General features: G+C 44.2%; 1 protein-coding gene across 1 annotated transcript; it reads right to left on the bottom strand.

Annotated features, from left to right (window-relative positions):
* Window positions 1–9,523: 9,523 nt before the first annotated feature.
* LOC136476656 (glyceraldehyde-3-phosphate dehydrogenase 1, cytosolic) lies at window positions 9,524–13,545 on the bottom strand. The gene is made up of 11 exons (XM_066474578.1): window positions 13,413–13,545; window positions 13,269–13,292; window positions 13,061–13,161; window positions 12,689–12,804; window positions 12,502–12,601; window positions 11,817–11,963; window positions 11,672–11,732; window positions 11,472–11,569; window positions 10,498–10,640; window positions 10,180–10,263; window positions 9,524–10,018 (listed from the first exon to the last, which is right to left on the bottom strand). The coding sequence occupies exons 1-11, from the start codon at window positions 13,414–13,416 to the stop codon at window positions 9,883–9,885; spliced, it is 1,014 nt and encodes a 337-aa protein (XP_066330675.1). The 5' UTR covers window positions 13,417–13,545; the 3' UTR covers window positions 9,524–9,882.
* Between the last annotated feature and the right edge of the window lie 2,374 nt (window positions 13,546–15,919).

Genomic DNA, 15,919 nt, shown 5'->3' with positions numbered 1-15,919 from the left:
GCCAATTAGCGCGTGAACCTCCAAGTGAGTGAATCGCCACAACGAGGACTAGCTTGCCGGCAAGCAAATGAACCTCGGTAAAAAAATATTGTGTCACCTTGTCCAAGGATTTCTTATTATTCGTTGTGATTGATTGTGATCATCTTGTGATTGGCTCAATTCCTCGATACGGCGGTATAATCACCACCACCCTCTCTTGTGCATTTACATTTCTAGCGTTGCTTCGCTTTTTAGTGTAATTAGTTTTGAGAGCAAGTTTATGTCATGTCTAGTGATTAGTGAGGCTCTTTAGTTAGTATTTGAGAGCTCACTAACTTAGTATAGTGACATAATCTTTGTATGGATAGAGACTATAGTGACTAAAATTATGGTAGATGGCTTGCATTTTTAGTAGGTTAGCGCAACACTCGCTTCGCCGTTTAATTGTCTAACATTTTTGCTAAGGGTTACTGTAGAAATTTTTCAATAAGCTATTCATACCCTCTCTGGCCATTAGGACCTCTCGTCAGGCATCAGTTATCCGGCACTATACCTTCGTCGACAGGGAATGCCACCAAACTTGAGGTGGTAGATTTGTCGTCAAATAGAATCTCTGGAGAAATACTAGAGAGTATCGGGAATCTTGCTCGTCTTAGAAAGCTTAACCTTAGGGCAAATCAGATAAGCCGGGCCATCCTATAGGAGTATACGCCCAATATTCAGAGCACCACCGGTTCCTCCTGTTCACCGAACGATGGTCTCATATATAGTATATATATTTGCATCCAACGATGAGAATGTCACATTGTCACGTCTACTGGGTAGAGCCTTGGTTCGCGGTGTTGTGAAGGATGGCCTCTCACGCCAAGGCCAAAAGCGACAACTGCAAGGCGAAACGGAACATGAACACACGTCACTTGGTCTTGGGCCTCGCCTCGACTCTCTGTTTCTGAGAGGTTCTATTATGGCCTGGGCCAGCCTACGCTTTTTTAATGTCACCGGAGGATTACTCCCCACCTGAATATGTATTGGAATAGCCTAAAAATGGCTAGCTATATGTTTACAAAGGATGAGGGGAAAACAACAGTAAGACGTCCAACACCAGGGCGAAGAGTGGCAGAAACCACAAATAAACTAGCGAAATGTCAAGACTACCGCAGCAAGGAACATGAGCTCTTCGACGATGCCTCTAGGGAGGTGAATGACACTAAAAACGTAATCATTGTCAGCCAAGCAGGAGCCTGGCAAGGTTTTCACTTGAGCCTTGTGCCAGTGGGTAACTGCACCACAACATAGGGAAGCATCGACGCCTGGATGAGGGAGGTGGGTGCCGGCCGTCGCCACACCACGCGGAGCTGTTTTCGGACTCGCCTGCGATGGTGGGAGGCATGCATCGATGAGCATCCATTCCTAGACAGATGTGGGGGTGCCAGCCGCCGTCACACTGCATGGAGCCGTTCCTAGACTCGCCCGCGATGGTAGGAGGCGTGCACCAGCAAGCATCCACGCCTAGACAGATGGGGTGCCGGCCATCGCCACACCACAAGGAGTCATACCCGGACTCACCCGCGATGGTGGGAGGCAAGCACCGGCAAGCGTTGTCGCCTGGTTGGAGGGGGGTGCCAGCCGCTGCCACACCACGTGGAGCCGTACCCAGACTCGCCCGCGATGGTGGGAGGCACGCAATGGCAAGCGTTGTCGCCTGGTTGGAGGGGTGGTGCTGGCCGCTGTCACACTACACAAACCCGTTCCCAGACTCGCCCATGTGGTGGGTAGCATGCACCAGCAAGCGTTCTCGCCTAGATGGGGGGTGCCGACCGCCGCCACACTGTGCAGAGCGGTTCTAGGGCTCGTCTGCGTTGGTGGGAGGCGTGCACCGACAAGTGCCCACGCCTGGAGCAGGGGATGTGTCGGCCACTGCCACACCACGTGGAGTCGTTCCCGGTCTCGCCCATGACGATGGGATGTGCGTGCTGGCAAGCGTCAGCGCATGGGTAGAGAGGGGTGGGGTGCCGACCGCCGCCACACCTTGTGGAGCCATTTCTAGACTCGCCCGCGGCGGTGGGAGGCGCGCACCGGCAATCGTCCATGCCTAGGCGGGAGGGGGTGTGCCGGCCACCGCCACACCGCATAGAGCCATTTCTGGGCTCGCCCACGGTGGTAGGAGGCACGCACCGGCAAGCGTCATGCTAGCAAGGTGGGAGAAGAGGAATCAATAGGACGCCTCCATGAAGACCTTTTCCTCTGGTCGCCACCCATGGCCGCCGTCGCTCAGGTCACGGCGCTCAGAGAGGAGAGAAGGGGTGAGAATGAAAAATGGGGATTAGGGTTAGGAGCCGACGACAGCGCCGGTTTTGATCTCACAAAAACAGTGCCCAACCGTTGGATGCAAATGAATGGCTCACGATTCACCGGGCCGAATCCGACCTAGGCGGGGAGGTGAAATCCTGGCTTAGGCCCAGGTTGTGGCCTGGGCGCGGTGGAGCGCGCGCGCGAGCTAGGCTTTGGCTGCGCAGGCGCGAGCTGCGCGCATTGCTTGGTGGGCCGCGAGCACTACTGTTGCTAGCTGGGCCATGGGCCACTAATTCTGAGCTGGGCCAAATTCGTAGCAAAGAACAGTTTGTGTATTATTTTTTCAGAAGCAAGTTTTGATAAATTAGGTCTAGTTTTCCATCTCTGTTTAAATTTAAACAAATGGAATAATTTTTTCAGAGAGTAGATGAGTACAGTAGAATGCTTCTGAAAAGTAGACAAAATTCTTTTTCACGTTTTCATTGCTATGATTATGTTCACCCTCTAATTAAATTGGACAAAAGGAAAATTTTAATTGGAGGGTTAGTCATATTATGATTATAAGTTTATTCATGAGTTGTTTTCCATGCATTAATTCTATTTCTGCTCAACGGTGATATAGAATTAATGTAGAAGAATATTATATTTATGATATTGCTATTTTCTAACCAAAGTTGATGATAGCAATATTATAAATTTTTATTTATGAGTTCTATGCATTAGTTCTATTTCTGTCCAACGGTGATGTAGAGTTAATGTAGAAGCACATTGTATGTTTTAATTTTGACCAATGTTAAATTAAGCCATGCAATTATTATGTTATGTTTTCTCACTTTCTCTGATGATGTTTTCAGGACTCAACCCTATGGCATTCATCTCGCACATTTCGCCTCTTGAAGAGGGCAACTATCGCATATGGTGAGAGAAGTATGAGTTGGCACTTGTGCTGTCCGAGAATGACCTAGCACTTACCTCTCCATGTCCTACTGAGCCAGTGGACCCGGTGAGGGCAGAGAATAAAACTGATGCTGATTTCACTGTTCGGCAGCGAGATTATGCAGAAGTGAGAATGAAATACAATCTTGATCCTAAGAAGTGGGACATTTCGAACCGTAAGTGCTTGATGGTGGCTAAGTCCACTATTTTAGATGCAATAAGGGTATCAATCCTAGATTATGACACCGCCACCGAGTATCTCAAGAAAGTGGAGAGTCAGTTTACTGGCTCTTCAAAGGCTTATGCAAGCACCCTAATCAAGAAGTTATTCAATGAGAAATACTCTGGTGGAGGGATAAGAGAGCACATATTGAAGATGAGCAACACGGCATCCAAGCTCAAGCCAATGGATTTGGAGCTCAAAGATGAGTAATTGATTTATTTGGTTTTTGCTTCTTTGCCTAAAGAGTATGAAACTTTTGTTGTTAATTATAACATGCAGCCCGATAAAATGGGACATTGAGAAGTTCATTGCCATGTGTGTGCAAGAAGAGGAGAGGCTTAAAAGCTCACATGGTGACTTTGCTAACCATGTGAAGGACTATAAAAAAAGAACTTTAACAAGAATGCCAAACCTTAAGAGAAAGCCCCTCAGAATGATCACCATCAGAAGAACAACAATATCCAAGTTGACAAGGATCAATGCAAATGGTACAAGAAGTATGGACATTACCAGAAGGACTGTCCAGATTTCCTAAAGAGATCGACTTTTGAAGAGAGGTGAGGACATTATTACATTCATAGATGAGTCATTGTATTTAAGTTATTCAAAATCTACTTGGTGGATTGACTTAGGTGCAACTATTTATGTTACAAATTCATTATAGGGATTCCATACGAGGAGGACCCTACAAAGAGGAGAAAGAAGAATTAAAGTAGAAAATGGAGTTGAAGCTGAAGTTGAAGCCATTGGAGATCTCTCTCTAGAATTAGATGATGGTTTTGTACTTCAGCTTTCAAATGTCCTTTATGTACCCTTTTTGCGTAGAAATTTGATAAGTGTTTCACATCTAGACGATGATGGATATGATTGCCATTTTGATAATGGCAAATGTCAGATTGTGTTTAACAATAAGTGTGTTGGTCTTGCCTTTTGACAAGACAAGCTTTATTTGTTATCACTTTCTGAGAATATGAATGTTGTGAGCACTGAGAATGAGAATGCCTCCTCGTCTATGAATGCAAGAAATAAGCGGAAGAGAGTTTATGATGTATCATCGAAATTATGACACTATCGTTTAGGTCATATTTCGAGGGAGAGAATAGAGCAATTGATTAAAAAATCAATTCTTCTGCCATTAGAAGTTTTAGATTTAGAACAATGCATTGATTACAAAAAAGGAAAGTATGTTAAAAAAATAAAGAAAGATATCAAACGAAGCGCATGAATTTTAGAAATAATTCATACAGACATCTGTGGTCCTTTTCTTGTGAAGAGTGTGGATGGTTATGATTCATTTATAACATTCACATATGATTATTCTCATTATAACTGTATTTATCCAATTAAGGAAAGATCAAAAGCATTGGATAAATTTAAGATATTTAACGCTGAAATAGAAAATCAGCATAATTTAAAGATTAAGATAGTAAGATCCGACCGTGGGGGAGAGTACTATGGTCGACACACCCCATATGGCCAAGTTCCTGGACCTTTTGCAAGATTATTACAGGAAAATGGCATAATTGCCTAGTACTCTACACCGAGCGAGCCTCAGCGGAATGGACTAGCTAAAAGACGCAACCGTACCTTAATGGATATGGTGAGAAATATGATAAGTTACTCTATTCTACCGATAAGTTTATGGATAGAGGCGTTAAAAACCGCCATTCATATTCTTAATCGAGTGCCAAGCAAGTCGGTACTCAAAACACCATATGAATTATAGACAGGAAAGAAACCCTCACTTAACTATTTATGTGTGGGGTTGTCCAGCTGAGGCTAAAGTCTTTAACCCAAACATAGGGAAGCTAGACTCCAAGACAGTCAGTTAACATTTCATTGGCTATCTAGAAAAGTCAAAAGGTTATCGCTTCTATTGTCCTGATAGACATACGAAGTTTGTAGAAACAAGACATGCTATGTTCTTGGAGGAAGAGTTGATCAAGGAGAGCATGGTAGCGCGAGAAATTAACCTAGAGGAGAAGCAGGTACATGTGCCTACTCCAACGGTTTAGGAGTCATTCTTCATGCTACCTGTTGTTGCTGCACCAACATTGCAAGATACTGTAGTAACAACACACGTTGTTAGTTCTCCCGTGGCGACAATGAATGAACATGATGAACCTGTCTTTCAAGATCCTGTAGAACCCATTGTCACACATGAAGAAGAGCAACAACAGTCTCATATAGAACAAGCGTCAACTAACGAGGCCCCTAGAAGGTCTCAAAGAATTAGAAAACCAGCCATTCTTGATGACTACGAAGTCTATGAATGTGAAGAATTTCAAATAGAGGGTGATCCCACCTCATTTGAAGAAGCCATGAGAAACGCTCACTCATCAAAGTGGCTTGAAGCCATGCAAGATGAAATGAGATCAATGAATACCAACGGTGTTTGGGACTTAGATACAATTCACAAAAGAGCCAAGACAGTAGGCTGTAAATGTGTCTACAAAACTAAATATGACTCCAAAGGAAATGTAGAAAGATTTAAAGTATGACTCGTGACAAAAGGCTTCACACAAAGAGAAGGCATAGATTACAATAAGATATTTTCTTCAGTCTCATGTAAGGATTCTTTTAGAATTATAATGACGCTCGTAGTACATTACGATTTAGAATTACATCAGATGGATGTAAAGACGACATTCCTAAACGGGGATTTGAAGAAAAATGTTTATATGGCACAATCAAAAGGTTTTGTTGTGGAAGGAAAAGAACGTATGGAAAGCCACCTGAACAAATCCATTTATGGATTAAAATAAACATCAAGACAGTGGTATTTAAAGTTTGATAGTACAATAAGAAAGTTTAGTTTTCAAGAAAATGTAGAGGACAATTGCGTTTATGCAAAGTTCAAGAATGGGAAATACATTTTCCTAATCTAGTATGTGGATGAGATCTTACTCGCTAGTAGTGATGTTAATCTACTACCAGAAACAAATAAGTTTTTTTTCTCGAATTTTGATATGAAGGATCTCGGTGAAGCTTTGTTCGTTCTAGGAATAGAGATTCACCGAGATAGAAGAAAAGGGGTTTTAGGATTATCACAAAAGGCATACTTATGAAAGGTTATAAAGAAATATAGTATGCAAAATTATAAGCCTTCGCCTGCTCTCATAGTCAAAGGCGATAGATTTAGGGAATTCCAATGTCCTAGAAACCAATATGAGATCAATCAAATAAAAGCGGTTCCATATGCTTCAGCTGTCGGAAGTTTACAATGTGCTCAAGTGTGTACACGCGCTGGCTTAGCGTTTGTTATCGGATTACTTGGCAGATATCAGAGTAATCCAGGAATAGAACACTGGAGACTGGTAAAGAAAGTTTTACGTTACTTGCAAGGCACAAAAGGTCTCATGCTAACGTACATACAGAAGATCTGATTCCCTACACATAGAGGGATATACATATTCAGATTGTGCGGGAGATGATAGAAAGTCCACGTCAGGATATATATTTACTCTCACAGGAGGAGCTATATCGTGGAAAAGTTCCAAGCAGACTGTCACTACATCGTCTACGATGTATACCGAGTTTGTAGCGTGTTATAAGACCACGGGGCAGGTAAATTGGCTGAAGAAATTTATGTTCGAGTTGAAAGTGGTAGACGACATACATAAGCCACTCAAGTTATACTGCGACAATAATCCAGGAGTATGTTATGCTCACAACAATAAGTCAAGTGGTGTTGCCAAACACATTGACATAAAGTATTATGTTGTAAAAGACAAAGTCCGTGATCATATAATTAGTCTTGAGCACATAAGTACAGAAAAGATGCTCGTGGATCCACTTACAAAAGGCTTACCACCCAACGTGTTCAGAGAACACTTAGTCAACGTGGGTTTAAGGAAAAGCCTATAATTCTAGACAATAAGGGCCTAGATGAGAATCTGTTTCAAAACAAAGAGTAGTGTTGTAGTTGTTAATCTAATGGTACTAACTGTTGTGACGAGGCACGCTCTATGCGCTAATATGTGATGGAATGGAAAAAAGAGAAAATGATTTTAAGTTTAAGTCATAAGGTGAGATCAATGGGAAAAATGTTAGGTTGATCCGCACCCTGATCGGGGGCGTCCAACTGTTCTATGGTTGGTGGACCCCCGCCGCGCAGCACAATATAAAGGAGGTGGGAGGCCGGGGCTCGCGTCACGAGGTTCACCTGAGCCGCCTTTTTCCCACTTACAGTTCTAACCCTAATCCGATCTAAGAGGGAGGCGCTGAAGCAACGGGAAGCTCCACTGACGTCTTCACCGTCGCCTCTGCGCCACCATTACACTGCGATCGATCTCAATGTTGTGACCGCGACTCCGCCGACCCGGACCGCATCATCTTCGCCATGGCTACGTCGAGCTCTTCCTCCAAACCCGCGGATGATCGGTGACATCTCATCTCCCTTCCTCTCTCTCTCTAGATCATGTTCTAAGAAGTTTTCATTCTGTATGTAAGATTGTATCCGCTAGATCTATGTCTAGGTGATGCACTGAGTCCATGGTATATAGACGTGTCGGCAAACTCCCTGTCGGGCCGATTCCACCTGACATGTGCAAGCAAGGCGCCATGCTAGGTGTGCGGCACAATTTCTCTGGCGAGATTCCCGCGACGTATGCGAGCTGCGAGGCACAATTTCTCTTGTACATTTCCTCTGAATTTGTTGCGGGACTCTTGTACTGGCAGACAATGTTGTGTCTCAATAAATTTTGTTATCATAAGGATAGAATTGCTAGTGCGAGGAATTGGTGTATTGGGGGTTTGTTGCCACGGCCGGGAATCATTCGCGTATACGCCGTCTCGAAGCACCGCCGGTTCACCGTCCGACGCAGATATGAAGTAGTAGCAGTAGAAAAGGTGAGCAGAGACCTGCCGATAAATCAGGTTCCGGCCAACCTGGCCTTCCGCTGCACCAAGGGCTGACGAGTACAAGAAGCCACGCGTATCATCTCTTCTACATCTCCATTGTCGTCGCGTTGAGGCGGCACGTACGCCGGCCGGCAGCGCGTGGCACGGCAGGCCCGCTGGTCCACCCCAGTCCACCACCATGTCGCTATCCTTTCTTAGCAAAGCTTTGGCAGGCCTCGTTTGTTTGTTCACCTGGTCCCCGAAACTGACAGTGACACACCGGCGGCAGGCGGATCAAGTGGTCAACCTGATCGGCTAACCCTTGCCTCACCGTCAACCATACGAATTCATCCACCATAGCTTCATTTCCTCCTCTCCTTTTACCTACCCTCTTGTGGGACTCACGGGTGTGGCCCCACAGCACTAAACTTACTCCCTCAGTCCCAAAAAAAAAATGATCCTATGGTTTAAATCTTATCAAAAAACATACAGATCTAGGTTAAAGATAAGTTTCATGGTAGGACCCATCAACAAAAAAATACACGTGCAATTAAAAAATCATATTTACTCTGCACTTCTAGGTGGTGTGAAGATTTTAGAGGGTTCTTAGAGTTCCAGGTGTGTATTAAAAAGTCATTGGCCCTATTCACTTGAAGGAATTTTAAAGAGATACGAAGGAATCTGGATAAAATCTGGAGAAATTTATGAGAGAAAAAAACGGTTCCGAATGAAAAAAAAAAAAGAAGCGAATCTAAACCAGGTTTAAAAGCACGTGAACAGAGCCAATAGGGGCACAATTTCACGTCTTCACCATGTTTTATGACTGAGTACCTGTGTAATCGTCGCGTTTGCTGAGTGCCTTAATCTGCAACAAAATGAGCACCAATGGCCCACCGCAATCAGCCGGTCACAGGCTGGGCATGGGATCAGAATTCAGAACCACAATGCAAACACATCAATCATTCTTCCAACTACCACCAGAAGACCATAGTGTGCCCGGCTTCGTTGGCCACCATTTCATCTCGCTTAGCACAGAAAAGGAACCTCCAAAAGTACCCAGTGCAGAGAGCTCCCGCTCTGTGCGGGGTCTAGGGAAGGGTGTCAGTGACAAGCCTTACCCTCGCCTGTGCAATGCGAGGAGACCGTGACTCAAACCCGGGACCTTCCGGTCACAGGCGGTAAGTCTCTACCGCTTGCACCAGGAACCTCCAAAAGTACAATGAAAAAACAAGGAAACATGAAACCAACTGATAACACAAACAAGAATACACAGAAAATAACATTAAACACACCAAGGATTAAAAACACAGAAACAAGAAAACTATTATTCCCAAAGACCAGCTCATCCATGCAGCCAAACCAGCTAATACAGCAAAACTGCAACCCACTGTTTATATTCTTCACAGGCAAAAAACTAAACTTAGGTCCCATATTAGCGAATTCGTTACAGGATGGTAGCGGAAATGGAAAGACAAGAGACAAAAACATGTCCAAACTCAGCATGAAACCGGCGTCCAGAGGCACCATTCACATTTATTCTCAGCATAGACAAGCAGCGGGATGGAAAGCGACCAAGGCCATTGGGACGTCGATGGGAGGCAGAAAAATCTCTACTGGGTCTTGAACATGTGGCGGATCAGGTCGACGACGCGGTTGCTGTAGCCCCACTCGTTGTCGTACCACGAGACGAGCTTGATGAAGTTGTCGTTCAGAGCAATCCCGGCCTTGGCATCGAAGATGCTCGACCTGTGGAAACAGCAAAATGACAAGTGAATCACGGAGAACGTTCAAAGAAGTCCAACAAACGACAAATGAATCAGAGTACACCGTCAGTCAGAATTCGACATGACAGTGTGCCATGATAATCAGTTATGTTGGCTCCTAAATGATACAAAGCAAAGGCATGCCTGCTGTCACCAACGAAGTCGGTGGACACCAAATCCTCCTCCACGTAGCCCATGATACCCTTGAGTGGGCCCTCAGAAGCAGCCCTGTAAAGCAATAGCAATTAAGTCAATGTCGCTGCCAATCCTTAAGAAAACGGACAGAGAAACTACTATAAGATCAAGATAGATGCAGGAAACATTAACATTGAACATCAAATGTGATAGTACCGATAAATCAAACAAGGAGTGTTATTACATTCAATAGACATTGGTTTAAAAAGAATAGAAATTACACTCACATTGACTGAATATTAAAAAATAAATAGACTAATCACTTACTTGATAGCTTTCTTGATTTCCTCATAGGAGGCACCCTTCTCGATTCTGACAGTGAGGTCAACAACAGACACATCCACGGTGGGAACCCGGAAGGACATACCAGTGAGCTTGCCATTCAAATCAGGAAGAACCTTACCGACAGCCTGCAATTCATCAATATTGAAAGTAAGCATTCCAACTATATTCATAACAGAACAGAACAGCTACCAAATTTGTTACAACTACAATAAGCAGCAAAAGGAGGTGAAACATTGTAGATGAGGCGTCTCCAGGTGCGGGCATCCTCATTAGCTTAAATATTATGTTGTCATGTTTGAGAACAGTTCATCATGTGCTGACAGTGACACTTGTATTTTTTGAATCTCAACATCAAAGATGAATTTTAAACTGAATGATTGCGGCTACACATAACTTAAGGTTACTACATACATGATTTTTGTGATGACCCTTTGAAACATTAAAAGGGGCAGACCCAGTGCCAGAGGCTCCCACATGAGTGGGGTCTGGGGAAGGGAAAACCCGAGGCAAGCCTTTCCCCCGCAAAATCTACAGAGAGGCTGCTTCGAACCCACGACCTGGTGACTCAGTGAGACAGCTCTCACCACTGCACCAGGCTTGCCCTTCATGACCCTTTGAAACATTGAATCATGATATTTCAGCTAAAGAGGATACCCGCACCTCAGGATGCCAAAACATTGGGGGACAAAACAATAATAATATCCCACCACCAAACAAAAGATGAAGTGACATAGATGGCATCTCAGTAAAAACTTGCTTAGCAATAAAAAAATGTCTCTTAGTGTTTTGATCCCAAGACATATGTGCATGCTCATTTAGATGGGACTGCACTTTGTTATTCACAAAGCTAAGTGAACACAAAACATAGCACCAACGAATGATTACTAGTTTGTGCAAACAACCACACAACCAATACAGAGTTCACTGCATACAACATTGTGAATTTTATCATATACCTTAGCAGCACCGGTGCTGCTGGGAATGATGTTAAAGCTGGCAGCCCTGCCACCTCTCCAGTCCTTGGCTGAGGGTCCATCAACAGTCTTCTGGGTGGCTGAAAGACAAGCATCATGTTGTCATTTTACAGCCAACTACAAGTACCTTCTGAACAATCCTAGGAGTAATGAAGATTGCTCAACAGCCAAAGCGAACTCACCAGTGATGGCATGAACAGTTGTCATCAAGCCCTCAATAATGCCAAAGTTGTCATGAATGACCTGGTTTATGACATTAGACATCATTAATAAATGATTCTACATTGGAAGAGCAGAAACAACTAAAAATGCTTAAGGACAACACACCTTAGCAAGGGGAGCAAGGCAGTTTGTGGTGCAGCTAGCATTGGAAACAATGTTAATGTCTGAGGTGTACTGGTCCTCATTGACACCAACAACAAACATAGGTGCATCTTTGCTTGGGGCAGAGATAACAACCTTCTTGGCACCACCCTGTTGTTCAAAAGGAAAATAAAGCTATCAGAAACATCCAATTTAACAGAGAAAAATACAAGCTCAGAGTAGTTTGACACAGTAAGTAAAAGTAAAGTGATAAGAGTAACGAGGGTACATGGGTGTACTAGATCCTAGTCATGACACTGCACTACAGGTCTAATAATTCCAATATCTATACAAAGTCCAGTAACAGCACTTATAGAACAATGAAACTCATGTACATTCCAAAACCTCATGTTATCACAGCATGTCAAACAATTGACCAACTCAACTGGAAGTAAGAAGCTATACTAAAAATAGCACTGCCTGATTGCAGCTCTTGAGCTTCCAGGTAGCAGTACGAATAAGAATTTACTGGTGCAAACTTGTACACATTAAGCCCAACTACTTGGCGGCATCACTAAATTTATGCACCACACATGTACAATCCATCCCAAATGGATATATTTGGGATCTGGGAGAACATGATACCCAAACAAGTTAAACAACACATACATTCTGAAACAAACAAAGGACCGTGAAGCAGAAATTATACCTTCAGATGCGCAGCAGCCTTGTCCTTGTCAGTGAAGACACCGGTGGACTCCACGACATAGTCAGCACCAGCCTCACCCCACGGGATCTCCTCAGGGTTCCTGTAGAATCGCAGCAGAGCATTAGCTCACAGCTTACACACAAACTCAATCCATGGACGAAAAAAGCAGGAGAGGAGAGGGGAGTACCTGATGCCAAAGACGGTGACTGGCTTCTCACCGAAGAGAAGGGTCTTGGAGTCCTTGAGGGTGATGTCACTGTGCTTCCAGTGGCCGTGCACGGTGTCATACTTGAACATGTAGGTCTGCGCAAGACGGAGGGAGCATATAAACCATGAGCATAGGACACAGATTTCAAAATTCAGACACTGATGAAGTAAGCACCAAATCCACAACACCTCAAGCTGCTCATACCAACTGATATTTTGATAAAGCCAGTAAAGAACTGAAGCGAAACACTCTGGGAGCTATTGATTAACAAATCGGGCACGCTGACCCTACCCTAAAATACCATAAACCTACCAGATGTACGGAACAAAAGCAACAGATCGAGGCGCATACCATGTAATCCGTGGTGATGAAGGGGTCGTTGACGGCGACGAGCTCGACATCCTCGCTCTGGAGGGCGACCCTGGCCACGAGCCTGCCGATCCTACCGAACCCTGAGCAAACGCAGATGCAGACAGAACACGCTCAGATCAGGCTAAACCCGATGAAACAAGACCAAACGAGCAGGTGAAATAGCATGGCTTGGGGAGTACAAACTCACCGTTGATTCCGATCTTAATCTTGCCTGCATCGAGAGATCCAGCCAGAAAAAAATACAAAAATAAGTCAATTGGTCAGATCTGCGTCCGGAGCAGGAGAGAACAGCAGTCAGGCTAAGAAATCCGACGCGTGAGCGAGGAATTACCCATGGCGAGTCTGAGGAGCGAGGACGAGAGGAGACGACGGGGACGGGAGATGCTCGAGATAAGTGAAGCGTCTAGAAGCAGATATGGGGTGAGATGGGGTAGCGGTTGCCTTAAAGAGGCCAAGAGAAGGCAATGAGAAGGGGAAAAATATTTTGTTAATTATTAAAGGAGAAAGCCAAATGCGAATAATTGTGGAAAAGTACTTTGCATAAAAATAAACAATGGGAGCAAATAATTGTTGGAATGAGGTGCGGCGATGACCTGTCCTCTGCGCCTGTCTCGAGAAAGCGCAGGCCGGGCCAGGTGTCCGGATGACGTGTAGGCCCAGAAAATATGATGGCCCACGTGTCATGGAGGGATAAGTTCGTCTCGGGGTAGTGCGTTCCGTTGTGCGCGCGTGGATTGTGGCGCAAGAAGAAGAAAGGCATATTTCCTCTCCATTTCTTTGGCCTTGACTGAGGTTAGGAATCGGTATTTAACACGGTAGCATTTTCGTTTGTATTTGATAATTATTGTTTAATTATGACCTAACTAGACTCAAAAGATTCGTCTCGTAATTTACAATCAAACTGTGTAATTAGTTATTTTTTTATCTACATTTAATACTCCATACATGTGTCCAAAGATTTAATGTGATAGAGAGAGTGAAAAAAACTTGCAATCTAAACCAGGCCTTTCTTTGCAAACAAACAATGATGCCGATAAAGAAATCCAAGTGAGAAAAGGAAGTTATATCCAATATCATATCATAGAATAGAATATATATGTCTATAACTATAAATTAGTATATGGGCTTGTTCATATCATATCTGTATCTATAACTATAACTATAGATTAGTATAGTTCAAATCCTTGGTAAAGCGAATTTCCGATCAACGGTTTAGAAAAAAGTCCCCTCACCTATCACGCGTTTTCAAAACACAGGTAAAATAGACCAACCCTCTCACCAGGTAAGGGGCTCCTATATGCGTGCGGGACGGGATTCAGGGGTTTTCTCGGACTGGATGAGAAGTCATCTACCTTCAGCTAAAATAGCTCGGGGTGACTACCCCTGCAACTCAAGTATATGGGCTTGTTTGGAACATGTGATTTTTTAAATGAAGTTCTTTGTCTTCCTGAAGGACCCTATATCTAATATCTACATATCCTATCTATATAAAATAATATCAAAGAGTGGAATTTTATCCTTTTTTCAAATAAGTTATGCGCCATGTTTGCTAGTAGTAGAGAAAAAAAACTACATAGCTCTAAAAGTTTTTCTCCTTCAAATATGTTGTTAATTATTGCTTGTCTTGTTATTTCTCTCCCACTACTAATCTTTCGGCCGGTTCGCTTGAACTTATCAGTCATAGTATAGTATTTTCTCTCACAACAAAACAGCATCAGTCGGCTCATCAGCCGCAAAAACCATCAGTCGAACAACTTATTTAATGGAATCAATATGCTTTAAGATTATTATCTTTCTTTTATTTTCCGTCCCCGTCCCCCCCTCCCCCCTCTTTCTTTTATTCTTGTCGAGTATACAATGTTTTTTTTTGTGTGCAAATTAAATTAGTCAAATGGAGATTAAAGACTTCCAACTAAACAATTCCTTCTCTCTTTCTCTATAATTTTTACTATTATTTTATGCTTTTAATTTTCTTTTGTATTGCAAAACAAATCTTGATTTAGTTATTCTCTTTACTCTTGCCAACTCAATACACATATATGCGTGTGTATATGCTCGCACGTGCTTATTTTATTACGTGTGGTATTGCCGAAACAGTTTTTTCTATACTCAAATCCTGGCTCCGGACGGCCTTGGACGCGGGCGGGCCCAAGTGTTGGCCCGCTGACGGCGAGGTCCCTGTTTGGTCGTGGTTGTCCGACACCCAGCAGTGTCATGGCATCGCATCGACGTGGTGGATGGAATGGAACCGCCTTTTGCTCGTGCGTTATGTTAGGCGCACACTCGAGTCTGCATTCAGCCTGTTCGGCTGGACTGAAATGATCGTATACGATCATGGTTACTGATTTGATGTAAGAAAAAAAATATGTTGAGATTGGAAATTTACGACCCAACGAACAGGCGGATCGCAGGCTTACTCATCATGGCCCGTCACTCGTGTCTGTGTGGACGAGCGACGATGCGTGCAGCACGTCCTGCTATCGTATCCCAATCCATCCACGTGGTCGAGAGAGCGAGAGGGCACGTGTTCTTCCTTTGCCCAGTTGCCAAGGGCATCTTCGCCTTGGGCATGTGACCGTCCGTGGCAGATGCAGATCTATGCTACTGTGACCCTGTCCGTTCCTTGGGTTTCTAGCTTGACCCTGTCCCACGGGGAACGAATATGCGCCACACATTCTCTCCCTCTCCACTCCACGGCGAATATGCCCGATTGGCGAGACCAGCAGCCGCCTGCCGATCGAGGGCCCACGGCGACCCCCACCCCGAGTCCTCGAGTTCGTCAGCTATCGGGGACGCCCGACCGACCGCCGCCGCGGCAGCGGCTTTCCAGTCAAATCC

The sequence above is a fragment of the Miscanthus floridulus genome, chromosome 8 (assembly GCF_019320115.1).
Source record: "Miscanthus floridulus cultivar M001 chromosome 8, ASM1932011v1, whole genome shotgun sequence".
NCBI classification, from domain to species: domain Eukaryota; kingdom Viridiplantae; phylum Streptophyta; class Magnoliopsida; order Poales; family Poaceae; genus Miscanthus; species Miscanthus floridulus.
This window is presented reverse-complemented; position numbering and strand designations above follow the sequence as displayed.